General features: G+C 46.1%; 1 protein-coding gene across 1 annotated transcript in view; it reads right to left on the bottom strand.

The window, feature by feature from the left end:
* LOC146009715 (transient receptor potential cation channel subfamily M member 2-like) overlaps positions 1 to 22,166 on the bottom strand; it is a 178,130-nt gene that overhangs the window by 122,812 nt on the left and 33,152 nt on the right. The window contains exons 7-9 of the mRNA XM_083150173.1: positions 21,780 to 21,841; positions 14,888 to 15,076; positions 11,140 to 11,242 (exon numbers count right to left, since the gene is read on the bottom strand). Coding sequence (XP_083006299.1) covers positions 11,140 to 11,242; positions 14,888 to 15,076; positions 21,780 to 21,841 — 354 coding nt within the window. The remainder of the gene's footprint in view (positions 1 to 11,139; positions 11,243 to 14,887; positions 15,077 to 21,779; positions 21,842 to 22,166) is intronic.

Raw genomic sequence — 22,166 nt, 5'->3', positions numbered from 1 at the left:
CACTAAGCAGCCGTATTATCCATACGGCTGCTTAGTAAATCAGAAACCACCATTCTTTTGAATGGTGATTTCTGTCGTATTCTATCGATGGTGTAGACATTCGTATTTGTAACTACAAATACGAATGTTCCATCTTTAGGACTACGAATTGGTGTATTTTTGGGATTGTAAATCCCGAAAATACAAATTCGTAAAAAAAAGGTGTATTTCTCCCTACGAATACACCTTTTTTCTACGAATCCATTTTGGTAAATGTCCCCCTACATGTCAGGGGGGAGGGACAAGGCTGAAGTAATTTTAGCTCTGCCCCCTCATTGCAGAAGGGGGGTGCAGGGGCTGCGGGAGGAGGATGCAGGCAGTGGCGTAACTACCTAATTGTCGCCCCCCCGCCGCATATTTTTCGGCGCCCCCCTCCCCTCGGCCCCCTCCCTCCCCTCGACGTACCTGCCCGGCCGCATCTATAATGAAAACGGACTCTTAGAAAATGGCTGCCCCCATACTGCAGACAGAAAACTGTTTGCAGTATGGGGGCAGCCATTTTCTAAGAGTCCGTTTTCATTATAGCAGCAGGAGCCGGCGCCGGGAGATACGGGACCGTGACGGCAGGGCACCAGACAGCAGCGGGTAAGTGGTAACTATAGCCCCGCAGACCCTCGGCGCCCACAGATTCTCTGCGCCTCCCCGCCACCGCGGGGGCTACGAAACTATAGCTACGCCACTGGATGCAGGAGATTTGCCCACCTTCCTGGGGATATGGGAGGGGACCCAATTTTCGTAAGCCGCCCTGCCATTCTGTGAGGGTAGTCAAGTATGGTATCATGGGACAACCCTTACTGCACTGTAGGTAGGGCAAATCCTATACAGTATTTGCAGAAAGATCTGTGAGGGGTGTGTCCAAACTGAAATCTAAGTTGCGGTGTAATATTAAAGCTGTCTAACATTTGTAGACTCTATGCAAAAGCAAACAGCATTTATCTGAACTGAAAAAAATATTAATGTATTTGTGCCTCTTGCATTGCAACATAGTTTCTACACAGAAAAATTGGTGCCACCCACTTTAAAACATGCAACAACTCACATAAAAGTGGCTGAATAATGAAGTCCTTTAAATAATAATGGATACAACTGGAAAAAATGGTTTAAGATCTGGAACTTAAACAGAAAGGAGACATACAGATGGAGCCATCCTCATCTAGCCATCTCTGGATTGCCATGGTGAGCCATGGCTATCCAAGGCCTATTGTTCTCAGCTGCAATACAATACATAGAACAATACATAGTTACATAGTAGTTAAGGCTGAATAAAGACTTGCGTCCATCGAGTTCAACCTTTAGTAAGTATGATCTATTAGCTTCTTCCCTTGTTATACGTGGTGTATTCTGATATCTTTAAGACAGATTATGATTATTGTTTGTACCCCTGGATGTTTTTAACCAATAGATGTTTGTCTAACCTGATTTTAAATTAATTGATGGTGTCTGCCGACACCATCTCTCCAGGAAGAGAGTTCTATAGTTTGGCTGTCATAAAAAAAGTTTACTTTTTAGGGAATTAAATCTTTTTTCCTCTAATCTAAACTCATGCCCACGTGTCCCAGAGTTCGTCCTTTGAGTAAAAAGGGTGCCTGACAGTTCCTTATATTGACCCCTGATATATTTGTACATGTTAAGCAGGTCCCTCCTTAAACGTCTCTTCTCTAGAGTAAACAATCCCAATTTGTTCAATCATTCCCATTATTAGCTTTGTCGCTCTTCTCTGGATTATTTCCAGTTCTATGATGTCCTTACTATAGTGCGGGGCCCAGAATTTCACTCCGTATTCCAGATGCGGTCTAACCAATGCTTTGTACAGTGGCATAATTACTTACCGTAGGGGATTAGCAGAGTAATCCTATTATTCACTTTATCCTATTAAAGGGCTAGATGTAGATGGCACCATCTGTAGTGCAATACTGCATACTGCATATATGAAGAATAGGATTTTATTTTCATATATTGCACTCACATAAATTGGAGTTAATGCACATATAAATACATCTTTTCCACTCAGTTTTCTTTCTTGTATCCTATAAGGCAGTTTTTTTCAACCACTGTGCCCTGGCACACTAGTGTGCCTTGATCTGTTCTCAAGTGTGCCCCAGATCTAGAGATGCCCAAACCAGTTTACTGCCACCACCAATTCAACTGTTATGCACTGGTCTCTTCTTTTCATGTAAAGGGCCATTGTAATTTATTTTTGTTACCTGTGGGGACCAGTGTGATAGGTTTTTTTTTCCTGTGGGGGCCAATGTGTTTGGCCCTGTGGGGATCTCATGGTGTGCCTTGGCAATTTTAAAATCTTATTTAGTTTGTCACATGGTAAAAAGGTTGAAACTCACTGCTCTAAGGACTTGATAAAGGCAAGAATAGTGCAAATACCGTTTGAAAAGAAAATGCACACAATTTATTTTACAAACTCACATGATAAAAGCAGATAAAACATGTAACCCCGACTGTGTAATAGATGACCACCAGGATAGATACTGCTCTCCTTGTGTAGCCTGTCATTCCAGACAGGGGTTCACCATTACTGGTACCCAGGCAGCAAGAAGGCTTCCCCGTTCATGGTGTCAGTCAGGATCCGTTTGGTGGTGGCAGTTAGGCTTAAGCTCGCTTTCGGGAACAATGTTGCCCTTCCTCAGAAGCTCCAGGAGCTCTCAGGAGCTTCGGAGGAAGGGCAGCATTGTGCCCGAAAGTGCGCTTAAGCCTAACTGCCACCACCGAACGGATCCAGACTGACACCAAGGACGGCAGGGGCGGTACTACTGTCGGTGCAGACGGTGCAGTGCACCGGGGCCCAAGAAGTTCATGGGGCCCGCTGCCGTCTCGACCACATACCGCCGGTTCAGTTTTCTTTTTTATACTTAAGGTTCGGCATTTGTGTGGGGGCTCGCATATGGGGAACTGCGGCAGTGGACTGATGTTATGTTATGCAGTGAGGTGGCGGGGGCGGGGGGGGGGGCGGATCTCTGTTATGATCCGAGGCACTGCTCCCCCCCCTGTGACAGCTGTTACAGCTGCTGCATATTCAGCCTGTGACGGCTGAGTCTGACTTCTGAGCTTTGTGATTGGGAAGGCTGGGCCAGGAGTGCAGGAAGAAGCCCAGTCTGCGCCAGGAGTGCAACCTGCAGGAAGGAGAGACCAGAGTCAGCTAACATCATCCCGCCCGGCTTCTTCGATCCGCTGGTAAGTCAGCGGCTACCTTCAAGAAGGGGGACCATGTGGCTGCCGTGTGAGTGCAAAGCGTAACAAGCATAAAAGAGGTTACCACCCTGGTGTGGGATGTGAAGGGGGGGTGATTGGTTATGGGATGGGTATGTTGGGGACAGTGGAGGAGTAGGGTGTGTAATAAGAGTGGTAAAGAGGATTATGGAGTGTATGTGAAATGAACAGGGGGACTACGGTGTATATGGTAGTAGTAAAGGATTATGTGGGTGGAATATGGTATTTGTTGTGGGGATAAAGGGGTTATTGGGTGTATGTTGGGGGACAGGGACTAAAGTGCAGGATGTGTTGGGTGTAGCAGTATATGGGGGTTATGTTGGGGTAGAGGGATATGGGGTGCATGTGGGAAGACACTGGCAGTAGGTTGGGTTTGGGTATGGAGGTAGGTGTTAGGGGGTGTATGTGGGTTGTGCAGTGGTGGGGAACAGGAGGTGTAGAAGTGCAAGGGTAATGTGGACGCAGAGGTACAGGGGGACGGAGGTTCATTGGTGACAGATAGGTGATGGGAATGGAGAGGTGGAGGGAGTGAGAGATGCAGGTAAGGAAGGACTACCTAAATGGATGCACAATACCTTAGGGCCCTCCTGCCTTAAGTAGGGGGAAGCGCATGGCCACTCACCGCCATGGCTTTGTGTGCTGTACCCTCAGCCCTGTGGCTGCTGAGGGGCTCAAACCAGCGCCGACGGACATTTGAAATATGGCTTTCACCCACCAGCCTATCAGAGCCATGCCATGGACAGGCAGCCGCAGTTAGTGATTGGCTGCTAGACCATGAGCTCCAATTGGCTCACTAGCCTGCGCCATATTACAAATGTCTGTTGATCATGGTATGAGCTGCTCAGCAGGGACGTGCCGGTGAGCCCTTTCATCCCCTCTAATATGGAATTGATATGGGAATTCTGTAAGGGGCACTAATGTGGGCAATGTTTAAGGGCACTATGGGGGGGGATTATGTGTAAGGGACATTACTGCGAGCATAATGGGGGTTATTCTGATTGACTCGGAAAGGCACAATCACTCTCTAATGGACAAAACCATATGCACTGCAGGTGGGGCTGATGTAACGGGATCAGTATGAAATCCCGGCGGTCGGAATCCCGGTGGTCAAAGTCAGGGCTGCCAAGAGAAATCCTGGGCCCCGGTACATCAACTTTCAGGGGCCCCCATGGGGGTGACACGGCATGTTAAGGGCGTGTTTAGCACACGAGAAGAACCCACTCCCAGGAGCATGGCAGCATAAATATACACACAAAAAGCCATTCACTTACCCATATAAATACCCCCACTGTAGACCCATCTCTCCATCCCTGCCGGGCGCCCGGGTCCGTCCTACCGGAAGTGCTTTGCAACGTACTTCCGGTAGGAAGTCAGGGCACACTCACGTGCGTTCCACTTATCCTGCTCCACTTTCAACTGGCCGGCAGTATCCAGCTACATCATAAAGGCAGATCCACGGCACCCATTCACTGGGGTCTAAATTAAAATCGCCTCATCTGTTACAGCTGGGTGCCGTGGATCCACCTGTCATGAGCTGGGTACTACCAGCCAGTGAAACGCAGAGGGGGAGCAGTGGAATGCACGTGAGTATGCCCTGACTTCCTCCTGTGCGCAATAGGGGAAGTAGGGTGCCGAGCACTTTTGGGAAGATGGATCCAGGTGCCCAGCGGTGACTACAGTGGGGGTATTTATATGGGAAAGTGAATGTCTTTTTGAGTGTATATTTATGCTTTGGAGAAGACCGTTCAGAGTTAAGGAGCCCATAGACACTCCGTTCTTCTGCCGTCCTTTTAGTACTATGCGATGCGCACTCCCGCGCATCACATAGTACAGTACAAAAGTACAGTACAAAAAGTATGTGCTGCACATACATTTTGTACTTGGTTTACATTGCATTGCATCACATTGCATGCACAATGCATGCACCAGGCATGTGATGCGATGTGATGTGTACTTTAAAAGTACAAAAGGGACAGGAAAAATGGAGCGTGTATGGGCTCCTAAACTCACATCTGAAGAAAGCTAGTTAGACATCACTGACTCCACCACTATGTGGCACATTTATAGAAACCGCTCTATAGGCAACTGCAGAAAAAGTGATGATGACCGCAGCAGAGACATTCAATATGTTTCCCTAAAGTGTGCTTGAAAAATGATGGAATCTGTTTGGTTGCTATGGAGAAAGTCACCTTTTATATTGTTAATAAATGATTTTCATGAATGTAAAAAAAAAAAAAAAGCTATATATATATATATATATAGATAGATAGATCTATAGATATTGATAGATAGATCTATAGCAGGGGTGGGGAACCTTTTTTCTACCGAGGGCCATTTGGAAAATTTGAAAACCCTTCGGGGGCCATATAAAAATTATCAATTATCGGCATATACGCGTGGGCATTATACACAGGGCAGCGGCATATACATGTGGGCATTATACACAGGGCAGCGGCATATACATCTGGGCATTATACACACGGCAGCGGCATATACATGTGGGCATTATACACAGGGCAGCAGCATATACATGTGGGCATTATACACACGGGCAGCGGCATATACATGTGGGCATTATACACACTGGCAGCGGCATATACATGTGGGCATTATACACACTGACAGCGGCATATACATGTGGGCATTATACACAGGGCAGCGGCATATACATGTGGGCATTATACACAGGGCAGCGGCATATACATGTGGGCATTATACACAGGGCAGCGGCATATACATGTGGGCATTATACACAGGGCAGCGGCATATACATATGGGCATTATACACAGGGCAGCGGCATATACATGTGGGCATTATACACAGGGCAGAGGCATATACATGTGGGCATTATACACACTGGCAGCGGCATATACATGTGGGCATTATACACAGGGCAGCGGCATATACATGTGGGCATAATACACACGGGCAGCGGCATATACATGTGGGCATTATACACAGGGCAGCGGCATATACATGTGGGCATTATACACAAGGCAGCGGCATATACATGTGGGCATTATACACAGGGCAGAGGCATATACATGTGGGCATTATACACACGGGCAGCGACATATACATGTGGGCAGACACACCATAAAAAGTGACAGTGTGGAGGAAGGGGAGGTGTCACCCCCAAACAGGCTAATGTGATTATGTCTGATTATGATAATTTGGGGGTGAATCCAGGGGTAAATGACAACCCCTGGATGTGTCAGTCACTGGGGAAGGGAAGGTGAGAGAAGCAGCATTTACCTTTACAAGTTTACACTGATTTAGCTGCGGCACCACCGTGTGATGGCTGCTGCTGCTGCGGCTGTTGTACTCTGACCTCCGATGCTCCCGCCCATGCAGTGCAATGCATGGCGGGCGCATCCCAAACCTCGCGAGTCCCCCTCCCTACCGCCCGCATCACGCCTTCTGCACATCTCCCCCGGCTATATTACCGATTAATCAGCCGCCCGCCTATATTACTGATGTATCAGCCGCCCGCCCGCCTATATTACATACCAGCCGCCAGGGATGGCTGCTGCTGCCGCCGGGGAGATGTGCAGAAGACGCGCCCGACAATCACAGTGGCTGTGGAGGTGATGCGCCAGCAGTGATTGGCGGGCGGGTCTTATGCACATCTCCCCGGCGGCAGCAGCAGCAGCCATCCCCGGTGGCTGGTATGTAATATAGGCGGGCGGGCGGCTGATTAATTGGTAATATAGCCGGGCGGGTGGCTGTTTAAAAAGTAATATAGGTGGGCGGGCCGGACATACTGGGTGCGGGGGCCATATTCGGCCCGCGGGCCGGTGGTTCCCCACCCCTGATCTATAGAGATAGATAGATAGATAGATCTATAGAGATACATAGATCTATAGAGATAGATAGATAGATAGATAGATCTATAGAGATACATAGATAGATAGATATAGATAGATAGATCTATAGAGATACATAGACAGATACATAGATAGATAGATCTATAGAGATAGATAGATAGATATGGAGAATAATTAAGTATTAAGAGGCAGGGCAGAAAAAAATGTACTTACAGGGCATGACTCGGAGGTAGCCAGTTTCAGGAGCTCCTCTGGCTCCAGCCTGCACTTCATCTTCCCCTGTCACATGCCGCGCGTCCTTGCAGTCACGTGACCTGACCTTCTGACCTTCCCCTCTCGCGTCTCAAGAGCTGTGCTCTGCAGCAGACACAGTTTCTCTGCAGACGCTCCGCAGCTGGATGCCGGCCTCTGTCACTCTGCGCACAGTGAGAGTGAAACATTCTGCCGCTGCTGACCCGCACCCCCGCTAAACCGCTGCCTTAAAAAAAAGGTGTTTTTTTTCCAAAAAGTGTGTCTTTGTTTCCCCTGGCCCGGGCCCCCCTGATAGGCCCGGGCCCAGGTAAAATGTACCCTCCCCCCCTCCCTCTCGGCGGCCCTGGTCAAAGTATCGACGCCAGAATCCTGCCAGCCGCAATGCCGACAAGGGGGGGCCATGGATCGTCCCCCCCCTTGCGGGCTCGCTGCGCTCGCCACGCAGCGGGTCCGGTGCCTCGATACGCTCGGCACACTATTTTATTGTCCCTCTATGGGTGTCGTGGGCACCCATAGAGGGACAAAGTGCCGGCATTGTGGCGGTCGTGATTCTGGCGTCAGTATTTCCACCGTCGTGATTCTGACTGCCGGGATTTTGACCGAATCCCGATGTAACATGTGCAGAGATTGTTTCTGTGCAGGGTAAATACTGGCTGCTTTATTTTTAAACTGCAATATAGATATCAGTTTGAAGTACACCCCCCACTCAAATCTAACTCTTTCTACACATGTTACATCAGCCCCATCTGCAGTGCATATGGTTTTGTCCATTAGAGAGTGATTGTGCCTTTCCGAGTCAACCAGAATAACCCTCAATATGTCATTGGCATTAGGTGTGTGGCATAATGTGTAATGGGCATTATGGTATGTGTCATAATGTGTAATGAACAATACAGTGTGCACCAATGTGTAATGGGCAATACGGTGTGTGCCAATGTGTAATGGGCATTCTGGTGTGCGCCAATTTGTAATGGGCATTATGCTGTGCAACAATGTGCGACATAATGTGTAATGGGTACTGCAATTTTTGACAATGTCTAATGGGCATTATGGTTTGCAATAATCAGGAAAACAAAGGCCACCCTAAGGTGGTCAAATGGGCGCTGACCTGGGATATGGAGCCAAGAAAGCTGCTACTTAGGCGGACTGAGTAGGTCCCTGAAGTATTGGGAACCAAAAACAAGAAAAAAAGTAGCGCTTTACCAATGAGGAATGCAAGAATAAAAATCACATGAATTGTAATGTATACGGGAAATATAGTGTAGGTAACTCTACTAGTGTCCTCTAGTTGCTACTGGTTTTTCCCTTTTATTTACACCTTCTGGGCAGCAAATATAGGAGCGGATCCATATTCAACTATTATCAGTGGCAACTAGAGGGCACTAGTAGAGTTACCTACACTATATTTCCCGTATACATTACAATTCATGTTTTTATTGTGATTTAATGCGTATTAATAAATGTGATTTTTATTCTTGAATTCCTCATTGTTAAAGCGCTACTTTTTTTTCTTGTTTTTGGTTTGCAATAATGTTTAATGGGCATTATGGTGTGCGGCAATACAGTGTGCAGCAATGTATAATGGGCATCACGGTGTGCGGCAATGTGTAATGGGTACTGCAGTGTCACAAGGTGTAATTGGCATTACAGTGTATGACCATTTGTAATGGACATTAGGGTGTGTGTAATCCTGACATAGTGTCTAAGGGGCTCTTTCAGATCGCTATCCCTGGTCCGACCCTTTCACACTAAACCCGTCTCACTCATTATACACAGGGTGACCCGAGTTTAACCCTTCTTAGAACTTGGGTCGAAATGCCGGTTTGGTCAACCCAGATTATTCAGTATAGTGCTTTCACATCACACCTCGATCCGACATTAACCTGGGTTATAAATGCCACCTGAGGTGCTCTACCTGGTGTAATGTGTACAAGTGGCACTACTACTACTGTATGTGGTGTAATGTTCCTATTTTGAGTTTAGGGGGGGCCCGAAGCATATTTTGTACCTGAGCCTATAACTTGATAGTTCCGCCTCTGAATGACGGGGAAGCCTTCTTGCAGCTTGGTTACCAGTAATGGTGAACCCCTGTCTGGAGTGACAGGCTACACGAGGAGAGCGGTATCAATCTGGATGATCATCTATTACCCAGTCGGGTTTACATGCTTTTATCTGCCTTTATCATGTGAGTTTGTAAAATAAATTGTGTTCATCTTCTTTTCAAACGGTATTTGCACTATTCTTGCAAAAATCAAGTCCTGATAGGATACAAGAAAGAAAACTGAGTGGAAAAGGTGTATTTATATGCGCATTAACTCCATTTTATGTGAGTGCAATATATGAAAATAAAATCCTATTCTTCATATATGCAGTATTGCAATATGGGCCTTATTCTAGTTCACTCTTAGGGCCTTATTCTGGTTGAATCGGTCGGATTCATATTTTTGGACAGGAACCGAGTGTTCTTAGCCCCGCCTTCCGTACGGATCACTCACACCATCCAAATGTGGTAAGACGCCGACCAAACGGACCGCGAGTGGATTTTTCATGTGCACACCTCCTCCATCTCTGGGAACCTCCCCCATCATTCGATGGTCGCCGACCATCGAATGCTGGACCGAGTGGTCAGGCAGCACCGAGTGCTCCAGACCACTCGGGCATTTCTCCGTGCAAAAGCAGGGATATGGGCGGGCAGCTGGCATCCGGCTATGTCATAAGTCCGCCCCCCCCACATGTGCGTGATGCATTACCATACGTACACCCAGCGTTTTCATGGGAACGCCCATGAAACGCGGGGCGTACGCATATGGTAATGAGCCCAAACACCCCTTCATGCCCCTCTCCACCCCCTGTTCGGATTGCTACGTTTGATCATTTTCTGTACAGAATTCACACCGTATTCGGACGTACGCGGCATTCGCACATGCGCAGAAACGCCTCTGCACATGCGCAAACACCAACCATCGGCCGGCCGGCCGCATTCGGAGCCATCCGACTCAACCAGAATAACCCCCTTAGAGGCAAATTCCTTCTTAAATGGACAAAACCATGCGCACTGCAGGTGGGGCAGATATAACAGAGCAGAGAGAGAGTCAGATTTGGGTGGGGTTTTTCTTCAAAGTGAGATCTATATTGCAGTGTAAAAATAAAGCAGTCAGTATTTTCCCTGCACAGAAATAAAATAACTCACCCAAATTGAATTCTATCTGCCCCCCTGCAGTGCACATGGTTTTGTCCATCTGAGAAGGAATTTGCCTCTAAGAGTGAACTAGAATAAGGCCCTATGTCTCCTTTCTGTTTGAGTTCCAGATTTTAAACCATTTTTTCCAGTTGTATCCATTATTATTTAAAGGACTTCATTATTCAGCCACTTTTATGTGAGTTGTTGCATGTTTTTTAGTTTTTGGCCAGTGGGTGGCACCAATCTTTCTGTGTCTGTATGTGTAATTTTGAGTTTTTCGGTGAAGGCTCATTTGTGTCACTCTGGGCATTCCTTTTAGCGCTGAGGATTCAGGATTGTCTTTTTATTGTTTTTTTGCCACATAGTTTATTAGAGATATGTGCCCATAGACACCAATCAAATTCTGTCTTTCATTTCTCTATTGCATACTATAAGGATAAACGGATTGTGATTGGTTACTATGGGCAACATAACCTTTTTTCATTCTTAGAAGCTTTAGTAAATTCTAAATCAGAATCAGGTCCATCCTGTACTCATAGATACACAAATGCTATTTCTAATTTACTGTATGCCAATTTTCAGGAATATCAGCAATAACAACCCCGCCCTCCCCTGACCTTCCAGAAATGCTTGAAGAAGTGCTACATCCATCTCTCGGTCTCTCGTGGTCTTTTCTCGGAGAATGAACAGCAGAGACTTCATGCCGACAATATCTGTAATCTGTGGGACAGGAAGCCATTAGTGTAAGAAAAATATTATAAAATGTATAAAGTTATATGCAGGGCCTGATTAACCCCTTCACTGGCACTCTCGAGAATTTTATGCGCCAGTGCCCAGTCTGGCAAACCCAGAAAATCCTCGGTAGTGCCACTGCCGGCGCTCCCTCTTGCTGAGCTTGTACTATGTAAAAAGAGACTCTATAAAATATAGCTTTTAATGGATTTATATTAAAACTGCAAATATGACAAACGACACAGAACATATAATACAGACAGATGAATAAAGTGCGCGCTAAAAAATCATGTGCGAGGTTGCCATGTGCCTCATATATTCCTCCTTGTGGTTAGTACAGTTTGTCATTCACCTGTATGAGATACCACTGTAAATATTTCCTTCTCTGGTTTATGCGGCTAAATGGCTGATTCCATAAATGTAAGGAGGTCAGTGTGTACTCCTGATCTGCTACAGGGAGTGCAAATACTCTAATCAGTCTTAATAATCCGTTTCTTTTTTTGTCATGAAATTAAGATTTCCATATTCTTTATTTGAAAGCCTGGCGTTATGGAAAGAGGCTGGAGTCTCCCGAAAATCGGTTCCCCCTTCCGGAAGGGTGGGCAACTCTCCCGGAATCAGGGGGACCCCCACTGAGCCCTCCAATCGCGGTATATAAATGCCGCAATCCGCGGGTCTCAGAGGAGGGGACGGAGCTAAAATGACACACTCGTGGTGGGGCTTAATGACATCACAGTCAAGCCCCGCCCCCGAACGGGTAATAAAAGTCTCCTCTCCGTGCTTCTCCCAGAAAGGAGCATTTGAAAGTCGGCAACCCTGTAATAAAGGGGGAAATTTACTAATATGGATTCGTAAAAAATAGGTGTATTCGTAGGCAGAAATACACCTATTTTTTACACATTTGTATTTTCGGTATTTACTATCCCGAAAATACAACAATTCGTATTCCTAAAGATGGGACATTCGTATTTGTATTTACAAATACAAATGTCTACACCATCGATAGGATACGACAGGAATCACGATTTAAAAGAATGGTGGTTCCCAATTTACTAAGCAGCCGTACTGATAATACGGCTGCTAATTGGTGTAAAACAGGCACGAAAATACGACAGGAAAATACACCTTGATGTTCCTGTCGTATTTGCTTTAAGCCTGCACGGATAAGTCATATCCGTGCAGGCTTTAGTGTAAAAAAAATGGAAAATTAAATAAATAAAAAAAAAACAGCATGGGGTCCCCCCCACAGCTGTAACCAGCACCAGGCTGAAGGAGCCGGGGCCGGTAATTAAAAATCAGGGAACCCGGCAAATAGGGGTTCCCCCATTTTTAACAACCAGCCCCAGGCTCCAGGTCCGGGGCTGGGGGACAAAATGACTAGGGGTCCCCCGTATTTTAAGAACCAGCCCCAGGCCAATAAATTGGATATGTATATGTGAAAATTCCACTCACTAGGTGGTAAGTGTTGCTGTGAACTGGTTGTACAACTCTATATTAGTGAACCGCAAACAGGTCATATATTGCTAGTGCAGTCACAGTTGTGTTTTTCTTGTTGTCAATGTCAAATAGGAGGAGTGCAGGTGCGCTATGTTAGTACTGCTAACATAGTGGTGTAAATTCGTCGCAGCAAGATAAATATCATCGGCGCCCCTACACACACACACACACACACACACACACACACACACACACACACACACACACACACACACACACACACAACCGTTTTGCCTATGTAAACAAGCCCACAATATTGACACATTGCACCTCACTTATTTACATTATCATTTATTTTAAGCAAATAGATTAACAGTCAGACCTAGGATTAGAATCTACAACCTAGAAAACTGGCAATAAGTATCAAAACAGTTTTGAAGTAGGGACCTAAGAGTGACTGCACAGTACACAATACTAAGCAAGTCCTATTATACTTAATGTCAGTTTTCTTGGGGTGAATGTTTGGGTGCAGGGCACTCTGAGCTTGTCTGGCTAGATCACTTCAGGGTTACTTACTATATAGTTTATTCTCAACAGTGGAAAACACAGGATTTTTAGAGGGGGGTTTCCAAATATAATCCAAAATCTCCCACTGGTGATTGGAGTAAGTACGGGAGTCTGGGGGAGCTGAGAAGGTCGGGACCCACTTTGGGGTCAGCACCCACAGTTTGAGAACCTGTGGGTCCTCAATAGGATAAGTGGTCAGGAAAAGGTTAAACATATATTCAATAAATAAACAAACATAATAGAACCAGTACTGCACTTTCTAAGCTCACAATCTCCCACTTCATGCTAAGGCTCCTGTCTCTTCCTCACGGCAGCTTCTCTTTGGTTCAATATGATGTTTGAGTGCTCAGATCCACACATACAGTAAATTTGGTAGAAGAAGCTAGTACACTAGGCATGTACAGCAACTATGCTCTGTACCTTACACTGTATGATGTGGTGGCAGCTCTATTTATCATATTATATACCAGCTATTGTTGTCACAATTTAAGGCACTTGCCAAGAGGAGAGGGATTTTCGGGCAACCAGAACCCTCTCCTGCGTTTGCCTATGCTCAATGTCCCCTGCAGTTTCTCTGTTTTATCTGTATGCCTGCCCTTTTTTCCCTCTGCTGCCTGGTATACCAAAAACTCTTCTTAATGTATATAACCCTCAACCTACTACTACCACTTAAACCCACTAATCCTCAGTGTACCGGTCATCTGTAATCAGACATATGGTCAAAAGAAACCACATCGACACTCATAATGTCAACATTACAATGTTGACATGATTCATCATGTCAACAAGCAATATGTTGACATCATCAGAATATTGAAATGCTTAATCTGACGTGAAATGTAGACATTCTGCTGATGCTGACAGCACGTTTTAGGCACCGATGGCAGGGTTAGTTTAAGGCTGAGGTTAGGCTTATACTGCAGGGGAATGAGGACAAGATTAGCCACTAAGGGGTTAGAATTATTTTAGATACATAGATAGATAGAATGCTCAGTGGAAAGCAGTTGCTGAGGTTTTGACACCAGAACTACTCTACATGTGACTGCCTGGACCCAGAAGAAGTTATTTGTGTTGCTACCACTGCAAGGTGAAGTTAAGACATCACTAGACCATCATATACATGTGGAGGTGCGCACAAGAGACACCGTATAAATGTGGAGGCACATACTGTACCAAGAACTGTATAGTAGTCAGTGTATGGGATGTTACTGGGCAGTGACTAGGAGGAAGCAGGACATTGGCTAAACAGCTGCATACACAGCCCACCGGGGCAATGAAGATGTAGCACAGGTGGGTATGGAGTGTTATGATGCGGCAGACATCATGATGTGCCAAGACGTTAGCCCAAATGCCCGCGTGGCTCCCCTGTGAATGGAGAAATCCTAGCTCCCAGCCTGCACTCAATAGCTGATGATTACCTGGCGTCAATAACAAAATCATCTTGAATCACCCGGTAACCAGATGAGCCAGTCTGAGATTGAGTTACATACCTTGTATAAGGCTGCAGTATTTAGAATAATGGGCAGTTGGATGCTGTACATATTGTGCTGGGGGCTGCATTCAATTTGGTTTGGTCTGCACATGTTGCCATTATGAACATAAATAGAATAAAAAAGGTTTGTGACTCACTTGTTTGGTCCACTCGCCAATTTTATACTCAAAGAACCTATCAGATGGCTTGAAATATTTATTTATTTTCTCTTTGATGAGTGAATTGGTAATATCAAGATCTGCCAACTCTGAGATAATGTTTGCAACACCTCCAGATCCTTCCACGACGACACATGGGGTGTTGTTACAAATGCATTTGTATATGATCTGCAGAAAAGACACAATGTGGACAATGGGGAAATTAGATACTGTAGGGCTTGATAAATATAACGGATACTTGGGGGTTATTCAATTAGATCTCAAAAGCAAAATATTTCTCTAATGGGCAAAACCATGTTGCACTGCAGATTGGGGCAAATGTAACGTGCAGAGAGCGTTAGATTTCGGTGCGGTGTGTTCAAACGGAAATATAAATTGCAGTGTAAATATAAATAAGCCAATATCTACCCTGTACAGAAAAAAAATGACTTGCCCAATTCTAACTCTCCCTGCACATCTGTCCCACCTGCAGTGCACATGGTTTTGCCCATTAGAGAAAGATTTTGCTTTAGATATCCTGAATAACCCCGACTCTCATTCAAGGTAGATTACTTGCACATACCTTACAACTGTCCCGATTTTCACAGGACCGTCCAGTTTTTTGGGGGGGACAGTCCCACATTCTGCCTGTAACCAGCAGTGTCCTGTGGTGAGGGGCAGTTGGGAGCCCCCCCCCCTGCTTTGGCAGGACAGTAGTGAATAGATGCTGCGCACATGCACGCAGCATATATTCCCATAGACAGAGGGGCTCACACAGCGCTGGCCCTGCCACCAGAGCGGCAAAATTGGGGCACACTTGGAGGTCCTTCTGCCCATCTTCATAAAGTTGGAAAGTTTGCTTACAGACATTAACTTCACAATTTTGTTAGCGGAATTTGTTTAACCGGAAGACATTGCTGAAGGTCCCTCTCTTTGCTGTGAACTCATACCGTATTAAAAAACGAGTTGTGACAAAGTACGCACAAGTACAAAACAGAACAGCTTTACATTGCCATCAGAAACAATTCTCTTTAAGAAATGACACAGCTGGGTCCCTGTTGTTATCACTATTGGTTATATTTCTGACAACTGTATGAATATTTCATATTGAGTAAAGTCAACCCCCCCCCACCGGTTCCGATGGTGGGGGTTTGCGCATGCGTGCATATGCGCATGTGCAGACCCCCTGTGCGAACGCCTTTGGCGAGTATCACAGTCGCCGAGGAGTTCGCATGGGCAGGAGTTCAGGAATGCAGGCGTGTCCTTGTCTGCTCGGGGTGGGTGTCTGACATAACATGACATCAGTGCCCGCCCCCTTTTTGCCATCTACAATAGAAATAAAAGTTAGTTCAGACTGGTCGGCGACCATGGAATGATTTCTTTCTTCTTCGGCCGCATGCGAGGGGATGTGTTCTCGGACACTCGCATGTTACCAAGGGGATGTGGGCAGCGGGTAGGGGCCAGGCAGTCAGCAGCGTGGAGGTGACCTGTTCGCTAGGATTCGTACATACGCAGCCTAGCAACCAGGTCTGAAGTAGGCCCTATGTGCACTGCAGGTGGGGCAAATGTAACATGTGCAGAGAGAGTTAGATTTGGGTGGGGTGTGTACAAACTGAAATCTAAATTGCAGTGTAAAAATAAAGCAGCCAGTATTTACCCTGCACAGAAACAAAACAACTCTGAATCAGGCCTTCTGTCTAGCCAGGTATATCTGCATACTTTTCCTTCTATAAATAATAAATATACACCCTAACAATCCTCCCCTTGTGGATTAATAACAACCTTTGCTGATTTGCTTAGGTGGCATAGCACATTTTTAAGGCGTGCCTCACAGTGCTCCTCTTTAGCCTGGCAATAAGCCCCTCCCCCCTCCAACAAGGTGCCGCCAGTGGCATAACTATAGCCCTGCAGCCTCCGCTGTGGTGAGGAGGCGCTGAGGGACTGTGGGAGCTGGTCTGCAGGGCTATGGTTACTAGTATGCATCTGTCTGTGTGGCCGGGAGCGGGACAAATTGGCAGCGCCGCTCCCCTCCCCCTAGCCCTCCCACCCGCCCGCCCAAGTAAAGTTAAACACCCCCTTACCCCTCCGCATGCCGCCGCCTCATTCAGAGTCCCACAGTGCAGATCTTCTCCTGGCTCCGTGTCCTCCTGCAATTCTAATGAAAAATAACTATCACAAAATGGCTGCCCCCATACAGCAGACAGTTTTTTTGGGATGCTAGAAGAGGCATGAGCCTCCTCTAAAATCCTTAAAAACTGTCTGCTATTAGGGGGCAGCCATTTTGTGATAGTTATTTTTCATGAGAACTGCAGGAGGAGACGGAGCCAGGAGAAGATCTGCGCTGCGGGACCCTGAATGCGGCTGCGGCATGCGGAGGGGTAAGGGAGGTGTTTAACTTCACTTGGGAAGGTGGGTGGGAAGGCTAGGGGAGGGGGGGCAGCGCTGCCGATATCGTGGGGGGGGGGGGCGCAAATATTCTAGTTCCGCCACTGGGTGCAGCATATCCCAGCTGTAGCAACCCTCACTGCAATCACAGTGTTCCTCAGCCAGGCAGCCAGCCAGTCCTCAGTCACCAGCCAAGTCGCCCGCAGCTGTCATGTTACAGACTGAGGGGCAGATTTATTAAGTTCGGTGAAGTGAAAAAGTGTCTGGTTTTTATTACCGGCCAATCAGCTCCAAACTGTGAAGTTACAGGCTTGGTGTGAAAAATTACAAGTAGGAGCTGATTGGCCGGTGATAAAAACCATACACTTTATCACTTCGCCGAGCTTAATAAATCTACCCCGCCGGGCTTCACATTGTTAATGATCGCAAATGCTCTAACATATGCGATCATTAACACAAGGGACAGCTCTTGCGATAAGAGCTGTCCCTTGCGATGCGGCTCCGGCCCCGGACTTCCGGGTCTGACACCCAGGAGTCCATCAGCGCATGCGCAAAGCGACGGGGACAGCGGGGGGCACGATGGTAGGGATCCGTAACGGATCCCTCACACAGCGCTGCGGTAAGAAGCCCATAGGTTTTTGCAGGTAGTCGCCAGCTTTTGCTGGTGATTCCCTCCGCAGCACTGACACTGCGGAGGGGGGATAGAGAATATAGAAATGCGGTAAAAACCTGATAACGGGGTTTTACCGCATTTCTGGTTTAGAGCATCCCGCCCTGAGACTGTACATAGTTGGAGTAACATGTAACACACGCACACATATTTGTGTGTTACTGATGGTACAGTACACTGAATCCTTTTTAGAATAAGAAATAGGATAAAAATAGACTTGAATTATCCTGGCAGAAAACTGTGTCCATTTATTGAAGATTTAGGAACTTTTGGGAACAGTCTTGTTTTAATTCTGCAACTGGCTTTATTTGTCTCTCATGGTAAAGAAAGGTTCTGTGTCAGACTGAGAGATGAAGGGTCTACTAGGGGGGATACAGTTGTAGAACCCATGTTTAGGGCTGTGGCCAGTCTCCATATTGGTGGTTTGCCTAACCTTTAGATAGTGTATGGGCTGGGCTTCCGTATAAGAATATATATTAAATACTACTAGTGCAAGATTTTTAACAGCAATATAATGAAGAAAATACACCAAAGCAAATACACTGCAGTATAAGGTATAATTGAAGTCTGTAACCTGATCTCTAGAGAAGGATGTGGGGCATACCGGGGGTTTTCCAGGTGCGACTGTGGGACAGGTGAGTTGACATTCCCTCCAACATGACCCATTCCATTAGGTACAAAATGCTCTGTTTCTGGACTTCCCTGCCAGTGCCAGTTACAGAGGTGGGACTGCACCACTGTTCAATATTCAAAAAGGGGAGCCACATCTACTGCCATCCCAAACATCACTGTCCTGGACTCACTGGCAGTTGATGTGACCCCCCTCTTTGAATTTTGGACTGTGCTGGAGTCCAACCTCTGTAACTGCCACTGGCAGGGAAGTCCAGGAACAGAGCAGTTTGTACCTAATGAAATGGGTCATGTTGGAGGGTATGAGTTGAGTGGCTCTGTTGAATGTGTACCCAAACTGCACATTCTCAATGTACACAAGGAGCGCCTCTCAGCCAGCGCTGGGAATTGCCAGATTCCCTTAGCTGGTAATTGCAGACGGAGAGGTGCTCCATTGTGTGTGCGCGCCCCCTTCCGGTGGATGGTGGTTGGCGATTCGATCGCCAGGAGCAGCTCTAATAAGAACTGCTCCATCTATAACTCAATTTTCATATGTACACTGCTGGCAGCTAGTGTAAATATCATATTGCCAACTGTTTGTGCGGCTCTGGGCTCAGCAGAAGTGTATTTATCTGACAAGTTATCTGCAATGTAATTGTAGGTTATTTTCTTTTATTTCAGTGGGATTGTACCCTCCGGATTCGCTTTACTCGCAACGCTTCAGACACATAGGCTCACTTCTCAGATTTATATTCCCCCTCCAGGTAAAACAACAGAAATGGATCTAGCCGCAACCTTATGCTGCCAGCTGATGATATCTGATAACAGAGTCTGGGATTTGTACATCACTGGATGTAACTGCCACCTCCAGCTATTTCCTTGTTGAAGAATCCACCCTCTGCCAGATCATGACAAGGGGAAAGGATTTGGTCCACACAGTCTCACAGTTATCCTCCAGTTTCTGAAAGTTGTAGCGCTGGGTCTCTGCTATCCTGCATCACCACACAGCAGTCCAGTGCACTAGGATGAACCAGAGCTCAGGTACCTGTCACTGCCATTCTCTTCCCCCAGCTGTTGGCTTCCCGACAGTTAGAGAGAGCTGTTATTTATAGCCTCAGCCTCTCCGTGCGTGTATGCGTATATAATCTGGCTATTCAACCAAAAGATCATCATTTTTACATCTGCAAACAACTTTTACTATCACGGTTAATGCTGTATTTGCACTGTCAGTTTTGAAAATGCCCAGCTGTACCTCTAATGACTTCACCTGTCCTGCTCTTCCATTGATATTAGGTGTCCCCCAAAATTTTATTCTTGGCCCTCTTCTTCTCTGTCTCTGCATGTCCTCTCTGGGTGAGCTTATTTGTTCACTCAACTTCCACTATCACATCTATGCTGATAACACTGAAATCTACCGCTCCTTTCCTGATCTCTCTCCCTCTATCCTCACTCATATCTCCAACTGTCTCTCTGCTGTCTACTCCTGGATGACCCAGCTCTTTTTTAGACTTAAAATATCAAGGACTAAGCTGACCTCTTCCCACCCTCCTGCATAAAACCTGACCATCTCTCATCCTAACCTACTGTTTATGCTCACTTCTTCCCCTTCTGTGTCACCCCTGTCTGTCTAACCCTCCCCTTTAGAATGTAAGCTCTCACAATCAGGGCCCTCTCTCCTCATGTGCCTTTCTTAGAATATATAAACTAGAGATGAGCGGGTCCGGATCTCCGGGATCCGACAGATCCGAATATGGTGATACGAGTCAGGATCCGAGCCGGCTCGGGAGTTCCCGCCTGAATTCTGGACCGAAAACGAGGCAAAACATCATCATCGCGCTGTCGGATTCTCGCTGGATCTGGATTCTATATAAGACGCCCGCGCGCCCCACCATTTTCACTCCATTATAGGTGAGGGAAGAGGGTGGTTGGGATCTGTGCTCCGTGTTCCGTGCTCTGTGCTCCGTGCCCTGTGCTGTGATTTATTTAGTGACTGATTTTTTATTTTGTTGTAAACTAGGTGCTGCAGTGCTCACACGCAGGGGCTGCAGTGCTGCTGACTGTACACTCAGTGTACAGGGGCTGCAGTGTCCATAATACAAGGGGCTGTGTCCAGTGTGTCAGGGGCTGTGTCCACTGTACAGGGGCTGTGTCCAGTGTCCAGGGGCTGTGTCCAGTGTCCAGGGGCTGTGTCCAGTGTCCAGGGGCTGTGTCCAGTGTCCAGGGGCTGTGTCCAGTGTCCAGGGGCTGTGTACACTGTCCAGGGGCTGTGTCCATTGTCCAGGGACTGTGTCCATTGTCCAGGGACTGTGTCCAGGGTGACGGGCTGTATCCAGTGTCCAGTGTAACGGGCTGTGTCCAGTGTGACGGCATATATCTAGTGTCCAGTGTGACAGACTATATCCAGTGTCCAGTGTGATGGACTATATCCAGTGTCCAGTGTGACGAACTATATGATCAAAATTGACTAGAAATGAGTGGAAATTAATGTTGTTGAGCTTAATAATACTTTAGGGGCAAAAACAGGCCCAAAATCTGTTATTTTAGCAATTTGTAGCATTTTTCCAAAAAAGAAAATCCAGATCCAAAACCAAAACCCGCAAAGGGTGGTTTTGCCAAAACCAATCCAGATCCAAAACACGAAGGGAGATCCAGATCCAAAACCAAAACCCGAAAAAGTGCCCACCGCTCATCTCTAATATAAACCTCTGCCACCCTGATGATTGCTTCAGTGTCCTGTCCACTGATGCAACTATCCGTATTAACCATGTACTTGTCCTAAACTGTCTTGTGCTGTAATTCGTTATGTGTTTTTGGTAATAACTATGCTCTGTAAAGTGCTGCGTAATATGTATGCGCTATATAAGAAACAAATATATATAAATATAATAATAAATAAATAAATGTCAGTTGCATCCCTGCTGGGCTACTGCACTATTCCCTCTTCTTAATAAGTGTCCCTGTATAGTAGGGAACCGCTGGAATTTTTAGTGGTGGTACAGATCTACCATCTGACAGGTGTCCAATATCTCACAGATTAGGTTATGTTCATGTGCAGCAATAAAATAACCTGCATTCACATTCATAGCAATGAATGGACCAGTGATTACAGTCCACAGTGTTGAGACCACATGGGTTAAAGTCAGTTCTTGGGACCAGCATTAATAAGGTCAAACACAAGTTTTTCATTGACACAATGTAAGAGGCACACATGATTCTAGTGATACTCACAGTAAGGGTATCCAGATCCCCTGCTAGCACCAGACATACTTTAGGAATGTTCACCTTAGTCTCTGAAATACAAAATAGAATGATTTAATGAAATAATAACCCCAATTCAGGCTTGTAGAACTATCATTTTTATTAATAATGGTTTATTCTAAAGATTGCATGTTATATGTTACACGTGACATATCTATCTATCTATCTATCTATCTATCTATCTATCTATCTATCTATCTATCTATCTATCTATCTATCTATCTATCTATCTATCTATCTATCTATCTCAGGTTTACCTACCCTCCCGGAATGGCCAAGAGGCACCTGAAAATCAGTCTTTCAAATAACCTTGGGAATAGTGGTACTGGTCTGCACTTTAAAGTGAACTCACCATTC

The sequence above is a fragment of the Crinia signifera genome, chromosome 6 (genome assembly GCF_055691185.1).
Source record: "Crinia signifera chromosome 6, ASM5569118v1, whole genome shotgun sequence".
Classification (NCBI taxonomy): Eukaryota; Metazoa; Chordata; class Amphibia; order Anura; family Myobatrachidae; genus Crinia; species Crinia signifera.
The sequence above is the reverse complement of the archived record's forward strand: the minus strand, read 5'-3'. Positions and strand labels throughout refer to the sequence as shown.